General features: G+C 37.2%; 1 protein-coding gene across 1 annotated transcript in view; it reads right to left on the reverse strand.

The window, feature by feature from the left end:
• The window catches only part of NUP133 (nucleoporin 133), a 54228-nt gene that overhangs the window by 23515 nt on the left and 5361 nt on the right, over nt 1-25352 (reverse strand). The window contains exons 3-14 of the mRNA XM_055308920.1: nt 25191-25294; nt 23737-23844; nt 21959-22093; nt 20812-20982; nt 18435-18590; nt 18063-18133; nt 13132-13279; nt 11940-12087; nt 10805-10962; nt 7198-7289; nt 2335-2498; nt 1089-1183 (exon numbers count right to left, since the gene is read on the reverse strand). Coding sequence (XP_055164895.1) covers nt 1089-1183; nt 2335-2498; nt 7198-7289; nt 10805-10962; nt 11940-12087; nt 13132-13279; nt 18063-18133; nt 18435-18590; nt 20812-20982; nt 21959-22093; nt 23737-23844; nt 25191-25294 — 1550 coding nt within the window. The remainder of the gene's footprint in view (nt 1-1088; nt 1184-2334; nt 2499-7197; nt 7290-10804; nt 10963-11939; nt 12088-13131; nt 13280-18062; nt 18134-18434; nt 18591-20811; nt 20983-21958; nt 22094-23736; nt 23845-25190; nt 25295-25352) is intronic.

Consider the following 25352-nt stretch of genomic DNA (forward strand, 5'->3'; position numbering starts at 1 on the left):
GAATCTATAGCAATTATATACATAATAAACTATCAACTAAGAGGACAGCACACAGGAACCCTTCCTTCAGTGAATACAACCGAAACAGAATGGGTGTGATAAACCTGGGCCAGAATGAAGTATAATACCTCAAGGATCTCAAGAATATTCTCTATCATCCCAAATGAATAGCAAGGCCAGGAAAGAAGGAGTGAAGAGAAGCTCTAACCATGGAAGAGAAGGTGTGCATAGTGGAATGAAAGGAGTTCATGCCTTAATATGCCACACCGAGGACACACTAATTTATCAGAGGGTGAGAGAGCCACAGAGCAGGAGTGGTTGCCATATCTCTGGCACAGCCTCCCTGGGCTTCAGAAACCCTGCTGGAGTCACTCAGCTCTTGGAGGCAGTGTCCATTGCAAGGTAGTATCTAGCTGGATCTAAAAGCCATTCTGGGTATGCTTTTGTTTGTATTGCTTTTAATATTTTAGAGCTTATTACTGTTTATTATTATTAATGTAAATAATTATATAACCAGATACTTATATCCAAGGAAATACTTCTGAATAGGAGGCTCTCCTCCTCAAGCCAGACTCCATGCCAACAAGGCCATATCTCTTGCCAAAGGGGATAAGAATTAATATCAAGGGCTCAGTGGGGGATACTCCAGTAAAAAAAAAAAAAATTAAATAAGGAATTGATTCTAATGGTACTTCAAAATCATAAACCCATATATCAAAATCTGTTACTCTTCACTATCTTTTTAATAATACAAAGTAAATTCATGAAAACCTAAGTTTACATAAAAGCACATAGAATATCACAGAATATTAGAAGTAAAAACACTTCTGCAGAAATACACTATTTTTCTTTTTATCCTGTTTTCAATGCAGTTTTTATACTTGAATAGCTCCCCCTCCCCTACCAACGCTGGAGTTATATTTATTTTTATGGCATCAATGAAAATGGGAAACACTCACTGGTCATGTCCCACTCCACAAACCACCTCAGAGTAAGAGGATCTCTCACTATCCTAGGGAGATCTAACAAAAGACACAGTAAAGCCAAGTGTCCTGGCCATCCCTGTTCACAGCAACTAGGATACTTACTTGGTGAATAAAGTCCATAAGGAAAGAATGGGCTTTCATCTTGTCTTCCAGCTGATGAAGAATAATCAGTGATGTATTGCTAAACCCAGGTGCTTCTATTGAAACAAAGTAACAAAATTTAAAGACATAACATACTGGCTTTACAATTACTGCTATTAAAATGAATATAAAGATAAAAAAAATCTATACAAAAAGAACTGCCAACCTTTCAATGCAATTATTTGTAACATTACCCAAGAGTTAAAAAATTTAGAGGGAAATTTTGGGAGTTCGACACAATTCATATTTTATTTATTCAAAACACAAGCCATGTTATTATTAATCATTTATATCTTTCTGAGCTTGACAGCTCAAAATAAAGTCAAAGAAAAAAGGTAAGCATTAATGTTTCCTTACTAACCTTCTAATGAGGCATAGCAAACTTGCTAAGTAGGAAATCTGGGGAGAGAAATGGACATTTGAGACAGTTTATTGGTATTTGGGTATGCTTGAGTGCCCCTGATGCTGTGGTGGAAGTGTAAGAGGGATAGTCACCCAGGGCAAAAAGGAAAGTACTGGGCAGAGAGACATGATATGTCCACTTCTATACACTGAGATTTGCTCATTGCTGCTCTTAGGGAAATGTATAATTTCTATTAGGCAAATACAGGGATTATGTCAAAAGTATCATTTAATTTGGGAGCTAATATGTTTTTTTTTTTAATTTTTATTTATTTATGATAGTCACAGAGAGAGAGAGAGAGAGAGAGAGAGAGAGAGAGGCAGAGACATAGGCAGAGGGAGAAGCAGGCTCCATGCACCGGGAGCCCGATGTGGGATTCGATCCCCGGTCTCCAGGATCGTGCCCTGGGCCAAAGGCAGGCGCCAAACTGCTGCACCACCCAGGGATCCCAGGAGCTAATATGCTTACTTATGTCACCAATTTCCTTTTATTTTTATTTATTTATTTATTTTTTTTACCAATTTCCTTTTAGAAACAAAATGGTGAGAAAGGTAAGTAGGGCTAATTAATCTCCTTCAGACAGAACAAGCAGGATGTGCTGCATTATTCCTTCAGTTTTTATTATGCAGATCTGTTGAGCCTTTTCCAAAATCTACTATAAAGTAAGTTACAACTTTTTAAAAAATAGTAAATTTATAATTGTTTCACCTGTTTCATGTTGCTTTGAGACATGCTTTAATAAAAAAAAAAACAAAATATTCTCAAAACAGATCACTCCATAATATGAAAAGTAGAAGTTCTTACCCTCAGGGACAGACTCAGCCCACCGTGGGTCAGAGGCTGGGTAGTCATCCACCAGGTCCACACTGATTTGGGTAACAGCTTTGTCTAATTCACAATCAGAATCCATATCAGAGTGGGAGGAAAAGAGCTCATCAACCATCATTTGAGCATGACCTAGATCTTTTCTGAAATAAAATTGGAAAATAAAAGTATTAAAGGAGGCAAATCATTTTCAAAATTCACTATTAAAAAGTTAATGGTGGGGATACTTGGGTAGCTCAGTGGCTGAGTGTCTGCCTTTGGCTCAGAGCATGATCCTGGGGCTTAGGGATTGAGTCCGACATCAGGCTCCTTGTGAGGAGCCTGCTTCTCCTTCTCCCTCTCTCTCTCCCTCTCTCTCCCCCTGTGTGTGTCTCTCATGAATAAACAAAATCTTAAAAAAAAAAAAAAGTCCTACATCAAAAAAAAAAAGAAATGAGGCAAATATTGGCAACTGGCCGGATCTGTATGTTTTTGCTCTAAAATTGAATGGATTATGGTAGAACACTTGTAGAACACCAGTGGTAGCAAAAGGGGCTAACACCAGTGGTAGCAAAAGGGGCTAAAAAAGAAAATAAGCTTGGAGAAGACAAGCACAGCTGTGGGTATGTTCAAACTGAGGTGCCTGTGAATGTACAAGTGCTCTGGAACATTCTTCATTTGTATATAATGGCCTAGAGTATGGCAGATCTGGGTTTCTTTGGCAAATGAAGTCAAGGAAAGAGAAAAAAAAAAGGAGAAAGAAAAATTATGATAGCAGCAAAGGTAGACTAGTTTTCAGGCAGTTTAGTTATAAACAGGAACAAACAAAAGGGGTGGTAGCTCAAAGGGGAACACAAAAAGTCAGATTGGTTTTTTTTTTTTTTAAGTAGGCTCCACGCCCAGCTGAAGCCCAACATGAAGCTTGAACTCATGACTCTAAGATCAAGACCTGAGCTAAGATCAAGAATCAGATACTTAAAGGACTGAGCCACCCAGGTGCTGTTTTTTTAAAAGGTGTGTGTGTGTGTATGTGTGTGTGTGTGTGTGTGTGTGTGTGTGAGAGAGAGAGAGAGAGAGAGAGAGAGAGAGAGAAAGAGAGAGAGAGAGAGAGAGATCGCAGTAGGGGTGGAGGAGCAGAGGGAGAGAGAAACCCAAGCAGATGTGCCACTGAGCATGGAGCCCAATGTGCAGCTCTATCTCACAACCCTGAGATCATGACTTGAGCTGAAACTAAAAGTCAGATGCTTAAAACTGACTGTGCCACCCAGGTGTCCTGCCCCTGGTCTTTTTTTAAATGACACATTAAATATGATTAATGGCTGGTGAGAAGAAGCCAGCACAAAAGAGGTCAAAGATACAGAAGATAAGTAACAAAGAACATAATTTCAAAATGAAATTCAAAACAAAGACAAAGAGGGGTGCCTGGGTGGCTCAGTGGATTGAGGCCCATGTTGGTTCTACACTCAGCCAGGAGTCTGCTTGAGGTTCTCTCTCTTCTCCCTCTGCTTCTCCCCTTCACTACCCCCCCACACTCTTTCTAAATATATATTTATATATAAATAATATATATTAATATATAATATATAAATAGAATCTTTAAGACAATAACAAAAGACAGAGCTTCTTCTTAGAAAGAACACCCCTTCCTACTTTATAGGGAGGGAAAGAGGAAAAGTAGCTGAGGCGCAGCTAAGTTTGTAGGTAGTAAGTCCAGGGAGTTGGCTTCTATTATCTCTGTGAAGTAGGAGGCTGATTTGTCTGCTAGGTATGGGAGAGGAGGCAGAGAAATGGGACAGGTGGAGGAGAGGTAGAAAGGCACTGAAATGGACCCCTGGTAGAACAGGAGATGGAACTAAATAGATAAACACAGAAAAACTGCCTAGAAGTGGTTAAGGCCAAGCTGAAGCTGGAAACCTGATTATGCTACAGGTTACAGGAATACAGTTGACTATGGCAAGATAACCAATAATTATTTAAATTAACAGAGTAAGTTCCTTAAAACTCTCATGAGCAAAAGATCTTATATTTATATAGAGCCAATAAAATGAAAATCAAAATAATATAAAAATTAATTTCAAAGGAAAGATGCTATAAAAATCACAACATTACCTTAGCAAAAACTAAACACAGAATACTTCTGAATGCTATCTACCAATTTCAGCCCTCAGGGAGCATCTGGCAATGTCTGAAGATAATTTTGGTTGTCACAAGTTGGGGGAGGATGCTACTGGCATCAAGTGGGAAGAGGCCAGTTATGTCTGCTACACACTCTACAATTCACAGGATAAAAAATTGTGATGGCCTCAAATGTCAACAGTGATGAAGTTGCAAAACTGCTTTAAAAGTACAATTCTGGGAATCCCTGGGTGGCTCAGCAATTTAGCACCTGCCTTTGGCCCAGGGCATGGACCTGGAGTCTCAGGATGGAGTCCCACATTGGGCTCCCTGCATGGGGCCTGCTTCTCCTTCTGCCTGTCTCTCTCCCTCTGTCTCTCATGAATGAATAAATAAAATCTTAAAAAAATATAAAAATAAAAAAATAATAAAAGTATGATTCCATTTGTGAAGAGTCTAATTCTTTAAGACTATTAATAGGCAACAACACCCCAGAAGTGGTTACTTGTTAACCTCATAGTACTTCAACCATGCCATACAGGGTAAGCTGAAGATATGGCTGTGCTAGAGACCCATGGCCCTATTTCTTTTCTTTTTTTTATTTATGATAGTTACAGAGAGAGAGAGAGAGAGAGAGGCAGAGACACAGGCAGAGGGAGAAGCAGGCTCCATGCACCGGGAGCCCGATGTGGGATTCGATCCCGGGTCTCCAGGATCGCGCCCTGGGCCAAAGGCAGGCACCAAACCGCTGCGCCACCCAGGGATCCCCATGACCCTATTTCTAAGGTTACTATACTCTCAGGACTTCAGGTCAGTGATTCCTTTTCATGCTTAATAATCTTCCCCTACAGAACATTTAGAAATGACTATATACATTGAATAGCATCCCTTCCCAAATCCACATTCACCCAGAACCTCTGAATATAACTTATCTGGAAATAAGGTTTTTGCATACACACACACACACAAAATCAGTTATGATGAGGATATAGTGGATTAGGTGGGCTCTAAATCCAATGACTGTGACATGTAAAGGCAGATACATGGGGAAGAAGCCCATGTGACTATGGAGATAACTGGAGTAATCTATGTACCAGCTAAGGAATGTTGATGATTGCCAGCAACCACCAGAATCTAGGAGGAAAACAAGCAAACATTCTTCCCTAGAGCCTTCAGAGGGAGCATGGCCCTGCTAACACTTCTGGACTTCTGGACTCCAGAACTGTGACAGAATAAATTTCTATTAAGTCATCCGGTTTGTAGTGATTTCTTATAGCAGCCACAGGAAACTAATACTAGGACTATGGTGACTTGCATCATTATCATTTAAATTTTGAGATGCCACAGATCTGTCAAAATTGTTAAAGACCAAATGTATGCAAGGCATAATCGTAATCTTTTAATCCAAATCTTGGCAGTAAGACTGAAGTTGTCTAATAGTGCCCTCTTCTGGCTAAGAACTAAGCTCAGCAGATCATTATGATGGCACAAATTTGTGAAACTGTCAAAGCACTGTAGGGTCTAACTATTTACTATCTCTTTTGTGGGAGTGAGCCCCTACACACCAGATTCTACTAAGTGGGACTATGGGATCACAAACTGAGAACTAGGGAATATGGAGGTAGTTAACTTTGAGTTTTTAACTTCAAAATAAAAATCTGCCAGATAAACTAATGATCCTTCATACAGTTCAATGGCCACCCCAATGGCCAACCCACTCAACACCTCATAAAGAAACAAATGTTAAGAAATGTTAAGGAATGTTAAGGAATCTGTTTAAAGTCTCACACAGCTACTTAGGGGCAGGGCAAAGGCTAGATCTCAATTTTCCTTAGTGTTCATTCAAATGTGAATTTATGTTTTAAGGAAGGCATATGATATGCAGAAAACATAACTGGGACAAACACATGACTGAATTCACCTTAAAACCAGAAGTACAGGTCAGCAACTGTAGCAAACTGAGCACAATCATTCCCTTCCCATATACACACTCCTTATTAGCACCCTCCCAATGGGGGGTGGGGTGGCTAGGGGTTTACCCCTGTGACTACTCTGGCCAATGGGATATCAACAAATATGACCCAAGGAGAGATTTAAAAAGCACTTGTACACTGAAGCTTACTCTCTTGCCATTCCAGGAACCCTGAGATACATAAACAAGGCTAGGGTAGCTTGCTAGATGAATGAAGACAGGGCATATGAGCAGAGAGATGACCAGCCAGGGCCTGGAAGCAAGTCTAGCTGGCATGGCTGGCAGGTGATCACAGAGAGTGAATCCAGATAGGAACCATAAAATGTCCACCTGAGCCCAATCTCAAACAGCCAGACTACAGAAACATGAGTTATGCTAAATAAGCCACTAGTTCTCTGGTGATTTTGTATGCAACATAACCGAATGAATAAGCCAAGTCTAATTTCTTTATAACACCAATAGACCTTCATATGCAAGTAATTTGCCTTCACAGTAAACATAAAACATGCTTGCAAGATGTCTTTCAGGATCACCATTTTAAACAGCATATAGTTATCCATTAAGTGGGAGGGTACGTCATATCATGTTTTTTCCTAGACTAATTGAAAGCCTCTTATGGCTACCAAGTTTAGAATAAGTTTGTTAAAGCATTAAAGCTAAGAAAAACATTTTCTCCTTAGTGGCATCATTCCTACTTGCCCCCAACAGACAACAAATAAGTAGCATGTCACGAAAATGTGACATAATTAAGCCATAATTTAAAAAACTTTTCATACCTGCAGTATTGCAGAAAAGCAGCTTTTAACAATTTGGTTTTATCTTCCTGGGCTATGGTTTCATTCTTTGTAGAAGCCTCAAAAACCATACTCTGTCAAGTAAAAAAACTGTAATTCAGAGGTGAAGGTATCAGAATATTCTGAATTATTGAACTAAAAACTGGATCAAACCCACCTATGACAACAAAACAGACACAAGCTGTTTACCATGTCCTTCATACTAGCACTTTATATACTTAAATATTTATTGGAACAAAATAAAATGGACCAAATGATCAAATAAGGTCTTATCAAGGGGTGCCTGGGTGGCTCAGTCAGTTAAGCATCTGCTTTTGGCTCACGTCATGATCTTGGGGTCCTGGGATCAAACCCCACACTGAGCTCCCTGCTCAGCAGAGAGCCTGCTGCTCCCTCTCCCTCTGCTGCTCCCTTCCCCCTGCTTGTGTGCGCTAATAAATAAAATCTTAAAAAAAAAAGTCTTATCAAAAAGGTATACATAACCAAAGCAATCCTGAAAAATAAAAAACTAGGGAAGGTATCACAATCCCAGATTATCAAGTTATACTACAAAGCTGTAGTAATCAAAATAGTATGGTACTGGCACAAAAACAGACATACAGATCATTGGACTAGAGAGCCCATAAATAAAGCTACAAATGTATGATCAATTAATCTTCAACAAAGGAGACAAGAATATGCAGTGGGAAAAAGACCATCTCTTCAACAGTGTCAGGAAAACTAGATAATTACATGCAAAAAAATGAAACTGGACCACTTTCCTATACTATACACAAAAATATACTCAAAATGTGATTAAGGAACTAAATTTGAGACCTAAAACCATAAAAATCCTAGAAGAGAGCACAGGCAGTAATTTCTCTGACACTGGACGCATTTTTCTAGATATGTTTCCTAAGGCCAAGGACACTAAAGAAAAAATCAACTAGTAGAACCACATCAAAATAAAAAGCTTATGCACAGGGCAGCCCAAGTGGCTCAGCGGTTTAGTGCCGCCTTCAGTCCAGGGCCTGATCCTGGAGACCTGGGATTGAGTCCCACGTCAGGCTCCCTGCATGGAACCTGCTTCTCTCTCTGCCTGTGTCTCTGCCTCTCTCTCTCATGAATAAATAAATAAAATCTTAAAAAAAAAAAAAAAAAGCTTATGCACAATAAAAAAAAAAAAAGCTAAAGGACAACCTACTAAATGGAAGAAGATATTTGCAAAGAGCATATCCGATAAATGGTTAGTATATAAAATATATAAAGAACTGATAAGGACGTCTGAGAGGCTCAGCAGTTGAGTGTGTGCCTTTGGCCCAGGGCGTGATACTGGAGTCCCGGGACTGAGTCCCACACCCGGCTCCCTGAATGGAGCCTGCTTCTCCCTCTGCCTATGTCTCTGCCTCTCTCTCTGTCTCTCATGAATAAATAATAAAATCTTTAAAAAAAAACATAATACAACTCAACACCCAAAAACAACCCAATTAAAAAACAGGCAGAAGACAGACATGAACAGACATTTCTCCAAAGAAGACATCCATATGGCTGACGCATGAAAAAAAGCTCAAAATCATTCTTCATCAGGGAAATGCAAATCAAAACCACAATGAGATATCACCTCACACCTAGCAGAATGACTAAAGTCAGAAACACAAGAAATACTAAGCACTGGTGAGGATGTGGACAAAAGAGGAACTGTTGCACACTACTGATGGGAATGCAAAGTCATGCAGCCACTGGAAAACCGTATGGAGAGACGCCTGGGTAGCTCAGCAGATAAGCATCTGCCTTTGGCTCAGGGCATGATCCCAGGATTGAGTCCCGTATCAGGCTCCTTGCAGGGAGCCTGCTTCTCCCTCTGCCTAAATAAATATAAATATATAAATATATAAATATAAATATAAATATCTTTTTTAAAAAGCCAGTATAGGAATTGCTCAAAAAATTAAAACAGAACTATCATATGACCCAGTAATTCCACTACTGGGTAGTTACCCAAAGAATACAAAAACACTAATTCAAAAAATATATATGACACCCTATGTTTATTGCAGCATTATTTACAACAGTCAGATTATGGAAGCAGTCCAAGTATCCATCAGTGGATGAATGGATAAAGAAGATGTGGTACATACATAAAATGGAATATTACTCAGCCATAAAAATGAATGAAAATTTGCCATTTGCCACAACATGGATAAATCTAGAGACTATAAGACTAAGTGAAATAAGTCAGAGAAAGATAAATACCATATGATTTCACTCATATGTGGAATTTAGGAAACCAAATAAAGAAAAAAAGAGACAAAGTAAAAAACAGACTCCTATTTTATTTGTTTATTCCACAAACTAGTGGTCACCAAAGGGGAGGGGAGGGTAAGGAATGGGTGAAATAGGTGATGGGGATTAAGAGTATATTTATCATAATGAGCACTAAGTATAATGTATACAATTACTGAATCACTGTATTATACATCTGAAACTAGGATAACACTATGTTAACTACACTGGAATTAAAAATAAAAATAAATAAAAAATATGGATTGACATACAGTTAAAAAAAAGGCATATATAATTTAGGAATTATATTGTAAATAAAACTATCTGGGGGTTTCATCATTAGCCACACAACTTTTTATTGGTTTGCTCTTACACAATTCATTGCAATGGATATTACTAAGGAAAATGGTTGATTTCAAGCTTAAACAGATTTAGAAAAATTTCAGAGAGGAATATTCTAAGCTTCAGAACATAAGCAGTATTATAAAAACCACATGACTACAAATGAATAAAAGTAAAAAAAAATTACCTTCTGTTGAAACTACGAAGTTATTTTAATTTTGAACTCTAAAAATAATCCCACTCTGTCAAAATCATCCCAAAGTACCCAGAAGCGCAACCACCTAAACATCTGTGATTCCAACTACAACACATAAAGATGGAAACCAGAAGAAGGAATGAAAGATTACAGAGCAGACAGGAGACAGGCAAACCAGGGCGTGTGGTGCAGACACAAGTCCTGGCAAGGATTTGTGGATAATGAAAAGGAAGTTTCGAAGATGCCAGTAGATGCAGAGTTTCTAAAGATTTGACTGTGAGGAAAACCATATTGTCAAGCATTTAAAGAGCTCCTGGAGGCCATGAGAAGATGGGCCATATATTAAAGAAAAGTGAAAGGAAATATAAAATTGGTCCATTAAACACTCCGAGAATCACATAAAGGTGAATAATGAAGGACATGTAATCAGCACACTACTTGATTCCGTGAACTATAAGTAATATTCACATTGTTATTAAAGGGAAAAAATTTATACTGGGATGATAAACGCAGAGGCAGGACTACAGATTACCCTAAATCTTTATCCTGTAATAGGTATCAACAAATGTCTAAAACTGATGAATTAAGAGATAGCAACATATGATATTATTTAGTAATATGGAGACAAATAGAAACAGCTAAAAGACTTAAAAGGAGTTGCTACTGGAAAAGAGGACAGAGGAGATGAGGGAATTATTTTTTCATCACACCTCTTTTAAAACTGTTAAACTAAAACATCTGTGGGAAATACTCTGATAAAAATCTTAAAATCTTATGGAACCAAATTACCTCATTGCTGGGTCCAGCAACTGAAGATGCTAGAGAATCTTCAAGGTCTTCTGCTAATATGGACACACCTTCCCTTGAAGTAATAGACACCAATCCACTGTTTCTAGAAAAAAGGATAGGAAAACCACCGCAGGAACCAGCTCCTAAAATACTATCTCCTAAAAGGAAAATATACAGACATACATAACAAATAAAATTCTTTCTAAAATCTACTGGCCTCAACAGAAAATCATCTTGATATATTAAGAACTTTTTTTTCCCTTTACAATATTCTTCCTACTTTGAACTCAGCTTTTTAATTTTAGATCAAATGTCAGGAACCTGTTGTTATTTGAAAAAACCAGCTCTGTGTCCTTCATTTTGGGGACAATTAAAAACTAGCCTTTCAAGATAGCGGTAAATATAATCAGTCAAAAAATAAAATTATTCATTCTGCAAAACTCAGATGACAGCTTTTTCCAATTCAAGGGAGTCCTCTTGCCCTCTGTCTTTCTTTACTTATTAAATAGGCCAATGGAGAAGGGAAAAAGTCTCAGGTTGCTCAATGCCTTGATAACAATCTCAATACCCAAAGTCTAGGCTCTTGTGTTAAAACTAGAAAAATCTAGGTTCCATTCAAAATCCATGGCTTCCTTGGATTTTCCCCTCTCCCCAATCTCTTTAAGATAAAAATCCTGATTAGACTGCCTGGTTGGCTTTTTTTCCACTCCTGGATGGCTTCCCCTGTCCTGTGCCTCCATTCTGGCCCCCTTGCATGAGTGCGGCACCTGGGATTCTTCTTAACCAGGAGTCTGAACAAACTTAAAGACAATCAGCTCAGAGTAATAAGTTAGTCTAATTAGGAATCAACAATTACTTCTTTTAATGTCAGTTCTCTGCTTCTTGGCCTCTTCTGGGGGAAAACATTACTATTTTTTTGCCCACAAACATAACAGTTTGGGAATTTTACTGCCCTTTCAGTTTTTCAGTAGGGTTTGTAACTTCCAGCTACTACTGCTATAGTACTGAATGTCTCAATAACATTTAGAGGTATCATGCTTAAAACAACACTTATGGAATGAAAGAGAATAAAAACTGCTAAGAATGACTAATTATGATTAATCATTAATCATCCTTTCTAAAACTGATACTGTACCTTGTGTATTAAAGACAATTTTCTCCCGAGGAAGAGAAAACTTCCCAGTGCCTGTGGAGCACACGTAGACTGCACTTTCAGTATACAGATACGCAGTCTGATTTGAAAAGTTTGGAACCATCAACCGACACATAATCAAGTCTTCAGACTGAAAATTAAAGGTTACATTAATGAGAATTAAAAATACTTGTATAATTTTGTAAATTTACATTTTTATATACTATCTCATGAAAATGATAAAATAATTCAGATTGTCCTTGTCAAAACCTAAACACTACCCTTGGGATGATTTACAAAATATGACACAGAATAAGTTTATAAACATCAATTGGAGAAACAATTTGTCAAGTTGTAAATCAACAAATTTTGAAAATTCCATGGTGATGGAATTTTAACTAAAAGCCTCTAACAAATGTGAGAAATTAAAAGATTAGTTTACTATATTATTGATTTAAAATTGGCAAATACTTTGTAAGCGATTCTTGGTAAACATTTTGGTTTCTACTTCACTGTGAAGCTATCGAGCACAAGAAAATTGAGTTAATTTGTTCATATATAAAATCAGAAACAGAAAGAAATATGACCTAATTAAATGAAATCAGCAAATGCTAAAAATATATACTGTTTATTATTAAAGAAGTAATTTTATAAATGAAACATTAAAAGTGTTATTCCATGATTTTTTTAACTCTGAAACTGCTTTCTTTATACCTCTTCTGCATTGCCTGAAAAATCTTAACACTGAGCATGTTCTTCTTGCATAATAAGGTTTATTTGAAATATAGGGACAAAATAAACGATTTCCTTACAGTATTTAGAGTCATACTAAAAATACTTAACAAAATTAGATACTATACTTTTTTTTTTTTTTAGATACTATACTTAAGGCTAAATGAAATGAATTTACAGTTAAGGCTTTTCCTTATGAACATCATCATCATTCAAGAATACTTACAATATTAAACAACTGCTTACGGTCAGCTGCTTCCACTCTCATTTCTTTTTAGCTAAGGTTGTGCAAAGGAACAAATCTAAGATGACAAACAAAATGCAATGCCTAAAAACTAGCTATTTAAAAATATTTCCAAGCCCTGGAGGTCAATCTCTCAAAAGAACCTGACCCTGCAATGGTTCAGACACAACTTGTTACATTACTGTCATTCCTAATTTAATTTGCAGACAGAAATCTTACCTGAAAAGGTGGATTATACTGAGTGACTTCTACAGTTACTGCATCTGACATTTGGTGGCCATTATCTTCTACTGTTATCAGAGAGTAATAAATGAGACACGGATTGTCTGCTGGGTGCCATGCAGCTGCCAAGATCAGGAGCCCATCACTAATCAATAAAAGAGAAAGATCTATAGCCTCTTTGGAAGTCAGCCTGTCAGTTTCTTATATAGTTAAAATGTGGACTAACCAGAAGACCTAGCAATCCTACTCCTAGATATTTACCCAAAAAAAGTAAAAACTTATGTTCACACAAAAACCTGTGTGCAAATTGTTATAGTGACTTTATTCATAATTGCCTAAAAATGGAAGCCCAATATCCTTCAACTGCTGAATAGATGACCCTGGTAATCTTTTTAAAAATATTTTATTTATTTGTGAGAGAGTATGAGTAGGAGGGGCGGAGGGAAAGAATGAATCCCAAGCAGACTCCAATCTCACGACCCTGAGATCATGACCTGAGCTGAAATCAAGAGTCATCCAGCTGCCCCAAACCCTGGTAATTCTACAGTGTGCCATTACTTAGCAGTAAAAAGAAACCACTGAATGAGTATCAAATACATTATGGCAAGTGAAAGAAGTTAGTCTCAAAAGGCTTTAAACTTTATGATCTCCTTTATAGGGCATTCTGAAAAAGGCAAAACTACAGGGACTGAAAATACATCAATAGTTGCCAGGGTTTGAAGGTGAAGGAGGAATTGATTACAAAGAGGCACGAAGGAATTTTGGAGGTGATGGACTATTCCATATACTGACTAGGTCTTACAAATGACTGAGTCTGCATTGGTCAAAACTCATTAAATTATACACTAAAACAGGTGAATTTTACTGTCTGTAAAGCACAGTTCAATAAATCTGACTTAAAAAAAGATCAACAGGGGCACCTGCCTTTGGTTTGGGTCACGATCCCAGGGGTTTTGGGATTGAGCTTCAGGTCTGGCTCCCCAGTCAGTGGAGAACCTTCTTTTCCCTCTGTCACTTCCCCTGCTTGTGCTTGCTCTATCTCTCTCTCTCTAATAAATAAATAAAATCTTGAAAAAAAAAAAAAAGATCAACAAATCAAATGCAGGACTGGTAAAACAGAACCCTTAGGGCTAATTGTGCCCAAGTGAATTTTTATAAATGAAGCTTTACTGGAATACAGCTACACCCCCTCATTTCTATATTGTCCATAGATGCTTTCAGGCTACTGTTGATAGAATAGTTCATGCTATCATTGATAGCCTAGAAGACTACATGGCCCCCAAAGCCTAAAATAGTCAGTTTGAGGCCCTTCACAAAAAAGGCTGCCAAACCCTTGCCTAATTTGTTCTTTAAAGCTTACTCTGGTTAGGAGGAACATCATTTTGGTTTTAATTTTAACAACTAGTTACAGAAATTTCAATATGAAAACAAACCTTTTCCTATCTTAAAGCTTGTATGTTCCTCTTAAGTCTATCAAAATTGTTGCCCTCAACAAAGAATAGTCTCTAATCTCAACCCATCCAAAACATTCAGTAGCATTTATTATTAGCAACTTTCATGCAAGTCTCAGAAATATTAACAGGGAGCAAGCGCCCTCTATTGACAACTAATAATAAGAAGCAAAAAAAAAAAGCCCCCAAAACAAAAAAAACAAGCTGATGACTAATTGATATCACTCCAAATCAAGCGATACTAACATGGCTTTCATTTCTTTTTCCACCGTTCTCCTCACCCAGCCCCTGAACCCTTATCACTTCTACTTGGACTCTTGAAAGGAATCCAAAAATATTGGCCCAAATTTGTAACATACTAGCAGTGACCTAAAGAGTTAATACAGGACATAGAAGTCATACGTAAAAAGGAACTAATAGATTAAAGACCTAAATGTTGAGACCTGAAACTATAAAACCCCTAAAAGAAAACACAGGCAGTAATCTCTTGGACATCAGCCTTAACAACATATTTATGGATATGTCTCCTCAGGCAAGGAAAAAAAGCAACATCAAACTATTAGGGCTACACCAAAATAAAAAGATTTTGCACAGCAAAGGAAACTATCAACAAAACAAAAGGCAACCTGCTAAATGGAATTTCACAAATGATGTATCTGATAAGGGGTTAATATCTAGAATATATAAAGAACTTAACAATTCAACACCCAAAAAACCCAATTTTTTGGGCAGAGGCCCTGAACAGTTTTCTAAAGAAGACATACAGATGGCCACCAAACACATGAAAAGATACACAACATCACTAATCATGAGGAAAATGCAAATCAAAACCACAATGAGATAGCATCTTATACTTATTAGAATGGCTATAAAAAACAAAAATTAACAAGTATTGGTGAGGATGTGGAGAAAAAAAAGGAGTCCTCACACTCTATTGGTGGGAATGCAAACTGGTGAAGCCATTGTGGAAAAAAGTATGGAGGTTTCTTGAAAAATTAAAAAACCATATGATCCAATAATTCCACCACTGGGGATTTATCCAAAGAAAACAAAAACACTAAATTGAAAATATACATGCACCCCTGTTTATTGGAGCATTGTTTACAACAGCTGAGACATGGAAGCAACTCCAAAGCCCATCAACAAATGAATGGATAAACAAGATGTGTGTGTATATGGGTGTATATATATACCTAAGTATCAATGTATGTAGTACATATATACACACATACACACATGCATAGTGGAATATTAGTCATAAAAAGGAGTGAGATCTTGCCATTTGTGACAACATAGATGGAACTAGAAGATATTCTGTTAAGTGAAATAGGTCAGACACAGAAAGCCAAATACCATAAGCTTCCCCTATATGTGGAATTTTAAAAACAAATGAAAAAACAGAAAAATGAAGGACTCTCGGTTGTGAGAAAGGAGATCGTTGAGGGAATGGGCAAAATAGACAAGGGGAATTAGTAGATACAAACTTCCAATTATAAACAGTGTAGCCAAAAACAAATAAACAAAACAAAGCAAAAAAAGGAACCAAGTGAGGCCCCAGAGAATGTGGTCTTGAATGTACTAAGGAGTGAGGTATAGTTGGTTAGACCTATGGTAAGGTTCTATATTGAAGTTACTCTAAAGACTATCACTGGGTGATGAAAGGTGCTCACCAAATCAAAGAGATATGTCTAACAAATAGAATTCCTTAGAGACTGGTGTTAGACCAGTTGTATTTGATATCTTTATAAAAACATCTTCACATTTGAAAAAAACATGATGCACTTTTAGGTAGCACAGAAGACACACAGATAATCTAAGTTTTGCAGACCAGTAAAAATTTAACAAATTTTTATGTGAATATACACAAGATACTACATTTAAGACTTAAAATATCCAGGGCAGCCTGCGTGGCTCAGCGGTTTAGCACCTGCCTTCAGCCCAGAGTCTGATCCTGGACTCCCGGGATTGAGTCCCACGTAGGGCTCCCTGCATGTAGCCTGCTTCTCCTTCTGCCTGTGTCTCTGCCTCTCTCTCTCTCTCTGTCTCTCATGAATAAATAATAAATCTTAAAAACAAAACAAACACAAATTCACACCAAAAATGAGGCTGAGTTCCATTTCAATAATAATCTAATAAAAGAACTTATAAGCCTATTCATTAAAAATATATGCTTAGGTTGCAAACCTGGCTAAAACGAGCAGTAGATTAAGGAGCAGCAAGGAGCACCAATGAGCATCAGGAAGATGAACACTATTCTTAAATAGAAAAAAATGTATGCAGACATGGACACACTGTATGGATCACCAGAGGGTCCAGAAGGAGAACTGAGAGCTGTGTCTTGAAAGCCCCAAAGCATCTTGTTAAGCATGACAATAGGGGAGAGGAGCCTGGGCTCTGATCCAATACAGCAATTCCTAAGCAGGTTTCTCTTCCTGTTTTCAGTCTACTTCTCCATTCTGAAAACTATGTGAAAAAAATGTCTGCATCACACGCCCACATGGGCTGTGTGTCCCAGCAGCAGTTCTAAACTTCTGAAAGTCTGGTAGAGATACATGAAAACACATAAACTATATGTAATTAAACCATTTATGGAAATTAAATAGATACTATTATTTCTACCTCTTTGATAGTTCTTATGAGGTTTCTAGTATAAAAAAAGATCTGACATTCTCAAGAGCCTCAGAAAAATTATACAGAATTTCAATATCCTTCCAAAAAACAAGTAGAATTTGTTCTACTAAACTAAATTACTCTAAAACACATAAAAATTGCCCTTAACTTCTGGTTGTGTTTTGAAGAATTACAAATCAAGTACCCATAATGCACTCATTATGAACTTTCTCATGGAAGCCATGTTACAACTGGTTTTTAAGTTCCATACAATCTTTGGTATTAAAAGTAAATTGTAAGACAGCTAATAAAGCTAACACAACTACAACACAGCGATAAAGCTCAGCTTTAACAGACTAACCTAGGGCCTTAAGTACGACTTAAAGCATTGTCTCCTCTTGTCTTTAAGAGGAAATTCACTGAGTATAAACCCTGAGTTCTTACTTGTACTGCCAAGACAAGATCTCACCCCACCTTCCTTTCTTTAATATAGCCACAAACATAGGCTTACTAAAGCAAAATGGCTGCAACAGTATGCCTGGAATCTCCACTCAGAAAAGAATGACAGCAGCAGGGAGGACAGCTCTTTGCATGAAGTAAGAGAAGCTCCAGCCATGACAACAGGAAAGATTGGTCTCGAACTAGGGCAGACAGCTAATATAAAAATATACAGCCAAAGGCTGAAAACTGCCTGTTTCTCAAAAAGAAACAGCATCTCTAGAAAAGGACACTAAACCACTTAGTAAGGTATGAGAGTATGATGAGATTAGCAGTAAAAAACAGATAGCAAGACTGCTCATCACTTTACAATAAACATTATTTTTCCAAATAACTACCTATGTTCTTGGTGACAAACTAATTACTTACCAGTTTTGCTTCAAATCCAAATACCGAACGTTAACCCCTTCTTTAATAGCTTCATAGTTACTTTCAGATCCCTATATGAAAAAAATCAGTAACATAAGCTCCATGACTGTAAGGATCAGTTTTTCACCTCTGTATTCCCAGCACCTACTAAATATTTCAAAGTTATCAAATAATGTATGCATTTTAAAAACTACTAAGTAAATCAGTGAGCTCCAGTATTTCTAGAGACTGAAGGTCCCATTTCTGCTTATCTGATGGCTAAAAGCTACATTACATTGCACTGAAATGTGTTATAATAAATAAAACAATTAAACTAGCATTCTCATATAACCAAAAATATGAATTACAAAGCTGAATATTATTTTTCCTTACCCATATAGCATCAGTGATGTTTTCCTTCAGGGCTCTATTTATATCCCAACTATGTGCTTGTTTTTCTGAAGAATCATCTAATTCCCATTTACTAATGTTTGAACTTGTCAGGCTATAAAAGCTTGCTCTCTCTCTATCCCAAAGGACACTTGAAAGCTGTATGGAGAGAAGAAAAAAGTTTACAGATTTCTAAGTTCTAATGTTAATGAACTATTTTTCTGAAATTCAAGTTTTACGTATTTTATGAGTATTCTATTAGTAATCCTAGCAGAATCCTTCATTTAGGATTCAAGAAAGGAGTGATCCTGAAATGGACCTTGAAAGCAAGGTAAGATTTCCATAGGCAGAAATATAAAAGTAAACAGCCCAAAAAGAGTACAGTGTGGGAAAGTTATAAGGTCTTTCAGAAAACATGTAGTCCTGTTACATTGGAATGTAGATTGTAACAAAAAAAAAGAATTAGAAATAACATTCAAATGAAAAATTACACACACACAGCAGAGTCCTGAATAGGAGTTTGTAAATCTAGTAAACAAGATATTATCAATGGCTTTTGAACTCAAGAGCTATTATAGGAAAATGAATGTGGCAAGTTATATGTACATAGTTTTTTTTTTTTTTTTTTAAGATTTTATTTGAGAGCAAGAGAGAGTACAAGCAGAGGGAAGGGCAGAGGCAGAGCCCAATATGGGGCTTCATCCCAGTGCCCTGGAATCATGACCTGAGCCGAAGGCAGATGCTTAACTGACTGAGCCACCCAGGCGCCCCATGTAGGTAGATTATTTTGCCTTTTCAAGTATATACTTGGCTCTGAAGTACAGTTATGTTTTTAGTTGGGCACACATGATTGTTTTGAGTTAAAGCCCTACTTTTCTCCATTTTTCCTCTTACCATGATTCTGGCCACTAACAGGATAAGGGGCCAACAGTGAGTAAACTATACTGGCATGAAGAACTTAGGGGAAATTTAACAAGAGTGTAGATTAGGGCATAACAATGGAAGCAAGAGATAGGGATTAAAATGAGACATGGTAGAAGTCAAATCTATAGTATCTGATAAGTAAGTAATTTGCTATAGAAGGGAAGACACATATATACAGGATGAAGGTTTTATTTTATTTTTTTAAATTTTTATTTATTTATGATAGTCACAGAGAGAGAGAGAGAGAGAGAGAGAGAGAGAGAGAGAGAGAGAGAGGCAGAGACACAGGCAGAGGGAGAAGCAGGCTCCATGCACCAGGAGCCCGACGTGGGATTCGATCCTGGGTCTCCAGGATCGCGCCCTGGGCCAAAGGCAGGCGCTAAACCGCTGCGCCACCCAGGGATCCCGGATGAAGGTTTTATATTGAGGTTACTAAAAAAAGTGACAAGGTCATGAACAGAAATAAACAGCCCAAAAGAGAAACGAGTTTTATATACACTTCTGGTACAGAAAACATAAGAGAAGAGGGAATATGAGCAATGTGTTTTCAGACACATCAGGTTTTAGGTCCAAAGACCATCAAGAAAGTGGATGATGAAAGCAACCTGCAGTGACGAACAGCACAGTGAGAAGAAAATGTGCTTTTGATTCCCAGAGGCCTGGGCACGTATCTGCCAGAGTAGCTGTGCAACCTCAGGCAGTTTACATAATGTCCCTGAGGCTGTATCTTCATCTGCAAACTGGGGAGAATGCTCTCTACATTATAGGTCATCATAACAATTACTCAAGATAACAAATACAGAGCACCTAGCAGAGAATAGATGTTCCATGTTAGCTCCTGTCCACCTCCTTTCACTATTCCAGAGCCTGAGGCAGAAGCTCGGCTGACAGATCTAGATCTGAGTCATCCACACATACAGCTGGAGTCATGGGAGTGGAGAACACACTTTTGGTTAAATCTAAAAAGCAAAATTGGTCCTTAAACACATTTATAATTTTATTTTTTTTTATTTTTTTAAAATTTATTTATGATAGGCACACAGTGAGAGAGAGAGGCAGAGACACAGGCAGAGGGAGAAGCAGGCTCCATGCACCGGGAGCCCGACGTGGGATTCGATCCCGGGTCTCCAGGATCGCGCCCTCGGCCAAAGGCGGGCGCTAAACCGCTGCGCCACCCAGGGATCCCACATTTATAATTTTATATAACAATTTTAAATCAAAGACTCTACTTAGAATCTGTATGATTTAAGAATATTAAAGTTACAGGGTTTGCAAAAGGGTTTGGTTAATACGAACCTATTTGATCAAAACATACTTCACTGAAAAAAAATCAAAGGTTCTATTTCATATACACTAGTGTTCATATGGAGGCAATATCAACATCATAGGAAACTTCCAACTTACTGATTTCACTAAGAAACAAGCTTGTAAAACAAAATTATTTTTATCAACTTACGATGAGATCACTACTTGGAGATAAAATTCCCAAAAGAGAAGAAACCTTCCGACCAATTCCTGAAAGCATGCCTTGCCCTTGAGGTAGGATATGTTGATGAATCTTTCCTAAACTATCAGGTATCAGCCGAACCAGCTGGCTTCCCGATGAGGACAAAATAAAACTTCCTCCCTATGAACAAATATTGTGAAAGCAGTTATGCATCTACAACTAAGATAAAGAACATTAACACAAAATGCTTTGATCATAGAAATAAATCATTTATCATCTATACCTTAAAACAAATCTAAAAAGAATTTTAAATGTCATTTTACTAAAATGATTTAATTATGAATTCACTAACATGATAATTAACTCTACACAGAAAAACTTCAGGGATGCCTGGATGGCTCAGCAGTTGTGTCTGCCTTCAGCCCAGGGTGTGATCCTGGAGACCTGGAATCAAGTCCCGCATGGGGCTTCCTGCCTGAGCCTGCTTCTCCCTCTGCCTCTCTATGTCTCTTGTGAATGAATAAATAAAATCTTTAAAAGAAAAAAAGAAAAAGAAAAACTTCAGTTATAATTGTTTTTTTAATCACATATTTTTCTTTTTTTAAAAAAAGATTTATCCATGAGAGACATAGAGAGGCAGACACATAGGCAGAAGGAGAAGCAGACTCCCCATGGGGAGCCTGATTTGCTACTTGATCCCGGGACTTCGGGATCACAACCTGAGCCAAAGACAGATGCTCAACCACTGAGCCACCCAGGAGTCCCTCTGCATGTTTTCTTAATTCTGAGTTTTAAACAGGTTCACCATACTGCAGGTTCACAAATCGAGTATCACACTTTATTGTCGGCAAACTTGCAGAGTGGACATTAGTAAACTATTCTTCATACCATTTAAGGGTTCCTAAGTCACTGTCTGAAAATTTCTGAAAGAAATGAATACCACTGGCCATGATCCAATATTGGTATTTCAGAGTCCTAGGAGAAGGGCTTTCTTTTGTCCACCTATTGAAATCCTAGACCCTTTCATTCTTCTCACCTCTTTTTGATCCCCGTCTGGCCTGTATGGTCTATTCAAAACAATTTTTAGTCGTTTACATCTCACTCCCAAGCCAAAACACAGCTTTCCAATAAATATAAAAGAATACTCATTGTATACCTGCACTGCTGTTAGGAAACTGTAAGTCTTATCACCTCCCAAATCTACGAAGGTCTCTGTGTAGATATCTTCACCGGCAAGGCTTGGCCAATAGCGGATGGCTCCTTCTCTGGTGGCAACCATGACAGCAACAGCCTTGAAACAATATAACAGTCAGCAATCACAATAAAAAAGACCCTGAAACTAGGAGTCTGGTGACACCAATAAAAAGAAACCAGGGCAATTTACTATTTAACAAAAATTAGGGGGGGGAAAAACCCCTCCTTTTTGTATTTTAAAAATTATCAGACTATAAAATTGACTTTCTTTTGTTGTGCAGTTCTACAAAATTTTTTTTTTTTAGTTCTACAAATTTTAACACATGTACAGACCCACGTAACTACCACCAATATAGGGACACAGCACAATTCTGTCAACACCCCAAACTTCCTGGTGCTATCGCTTTATAATCATACCTTTCCCTCATCCTAACCCTGACAACCACTGTTTCCATCATTAGCGTTCCATCTTTCTGAGAATGTCAAGCAAATGAAATCATATAGAATGTAACCTTTAAGCACCAGCTTATCTTACTTCAGCATGTCTTGAGAACTCACAAATGAGTATTCTTTTATATTTATTGTCTTGTTACTGTTATCAAGAGTTCATTCCTTTTCACTGCTGAGTAGAATTCCATTCTATGGATGAACCCTGTTTGTTTATTCATTCACTTGTTAAAGGACACTTGGGTTGTTTCCACCTTTGGCTACCACAAATAAAAAGCTGCCGTGACATTCATACACTGTTTTTTGTGTAAATATAAGTTTTAACTTCTATAAGGTAAACAGCCAGGAAGGGAATTGCTGGGTCATAACAGCAAGTGTGAAAATCCAGTAGCTATACCATTTTGCATTCTCATCAGGAATGTATGAATTCCAGTTGTCCCATATCCTTGGGAATACTTCATAATGTCAGTATTTTGTATTTTAGCCATTTTAAGAGGTGTATTATGATATCTCACTATTGTTTCAATTTACATTTCCTTAATAGCTAATGACATGAACATCTCTGTGACACCCTTGGTGTCTGTTCAAGTCCTGTGCTCTGTTTTTAAATTCAGTTGTTTTCTTAATAAGCCTTGAGAGTTCATTTTGCATTTGAGATACAAGTCCTTTGAGGGCCATAGGACTTAAGAATATTCTCCTCCAGGCTGTAGCTTGTCTCTTTTTCTTGTCACTCTGTTTGACAGAGCCAATTTTTAAATTTTGATGAGGTCCAATTTATCCATTTTTTAAATGAATCATGCTTTCGGTGATTTCCAAGAACTCTTTGTCTAACCCCAGATTATGATGATTTTTTTCCTGTTTTCTTCTAAAAATTTTATAGTTTTATGTTTTACATCTAAACCTATGATCCATTTTGAGTTAATCTTTATATAAAGTAGGAGATTTAGGGAGTAGTTCTTCCTTTCTCTCTTTTTCTTTGCATAAGGATGTCTAATGGTCCCAACACCATTTACTGAAAAGACCATCTTTACTCCATTGAATAATTGTTGCAGCTATCAAAGATCAAAGGGCCACTCTGTATCTGTACTCTCTATTCTGTTCAAATGCCCTTATATGTCCCTTTGCCAATACAAGTCTTCATTCCTGTGGCTTTATCATTATGTCTCTAAATCAGGTTGGATGATTCCTCTAATAGTAGAACTTCTTTATTTAAAAAAGAAATGCAAAAAAGAAAATAAATAAATAAAATAAATAAAAAAGAAATGCATATCAATAAGCATTTAAGTCACCTACCTGAGTAGATTGTGTTTCACCTGAGTTATCAGAGTAAGAGAGAGCCACCAAGTCAGCACTCCAGTCGAAGTCACTAGGTGGCAGTTGAAGTTCTTTGCAAACAGATAACTAAAGAAGAAACCCAAACAAAAAGTCTTTCACATCAATCGATTTTTTAAAATATGCACTTGACTTCACTATTTTCTTTCCTTGCATATTTTAGATTCTGACTCGCTGCTGGAAATACCATTCTACAAATATTCTTTCTTCTCACATCTTTTTGATCAGGCTTTCGGTAATTTCAAAACAAAGTTTTTTAACAGATATAGGATTAGGAAAACTTAAAAGCTAGACTAGACCCTGAATATCAACTACTCCAATGTTTTTCTGGACTAAATAAAGTCTATTGGTTAAGAAAAATACGTATGGAATTTTCCTAGGTTAGTCTTGATTTGTTTGACAACTAACATCAGCATGACCACAGAGCAATTAATTATACCAAGTTGTCTAGAAAATATTTCTTAGCCTCAGCCAGGTATCAGGTTCCTTCTGCTAACTCATCACAGCACCCAGAACGTCTGTCTCCCTTTCCTATGCTCACAAATATTATTTTCTATGTAGTAGCAGTACAGAGGTCACAGACATCAAGAGTTTAGGTAAGCAGGAGTCCCCAGTTCCAAAGGAATAAGGCCCAGTAACAGTAACCAGTGAGTGATGTAAGAGAGGATGCCTGATCTGAAACACACAGGAAAATAGGTTGCTGAGGATAAGGTTCTGGAAACACAAATGATAACCCTATGTGAGAAACTTGACAACTGAAAGTTAAACTAGCAATTGCTAAAACTGGTATCATTTTTTCCTTGTTTTTTAAAAAGACATTTATTTATTTGGGGGGGCGAGAGTAGAGAGAGAGAGAAAATCCTGAAGCAGACTCCTCACTGAGTGCAGTGAGGCAGAGCTCCATTTCAGGACCCCGAGATTATGATGTGAGCAGAATCAGGAGTTGCTGCCTAACTGACCGAGCCCCCCCAGGCACCGCTCAGTTCTTCTCTCTTAAGCATCATTCAGTAAATTCAGTGAAACACAATCCTATTTTAGAAATAAACTCAGTTCATTAGCTTATGTGGACAGCATTTAGTCTTTAAACTCCATTTAAAGACTGACATTTAAAAACTCCATTTAAAGACTGACAAGATGCTTATAACAATCATTAAAAATTTTAAGGTCTCTAATGTTATTAAATGTAAGTAACATAGCTCTATTTTAAAATTATTAAATGGGAGGAACTTTTTCCCCCCAATAGAAATGTGTATGCATGCTCAGTGTTTCATATTGTAACAAAAATGGAAATCCATAATGTTGTATAAATTCAGATTACTGTCCTGTAACAACTCTAAAACTTTATAGAGTAAAAATCTAGAGCCAATTGGTAATCCTCTCCTCTATCTCCTACTAGTTCTCTAAACAGCAATTACCTTAGTAATAGGTGACAGAGCAATCTTCCAAATAATGAGTTTCTCTTTGCAGACCAGACAAGCCCATCCACCTTCATCTATGTGAACAGTGAGCTGATCATCAACTTAAAAAAAAAAAAGTATGTAATTAATCTTAAATTTTAAATAAATTTTAGCATAAAT

This window comes from Nyctereutes procyonoides, unplaced genomic scaffold (genome assembly GCF_905146905.1).
Source record: "Nyctereutes procyonoides isolate TBG_1078 unplaced genomic scaffold, NYPRO_anot_genome, whole genome shotgun sequence".
NCBI lineage: Eukaryota > Metazoa > Chordata > Mammalia > Carnivora > Canidae > Nyctereutes > Nyctereutes procyonoides.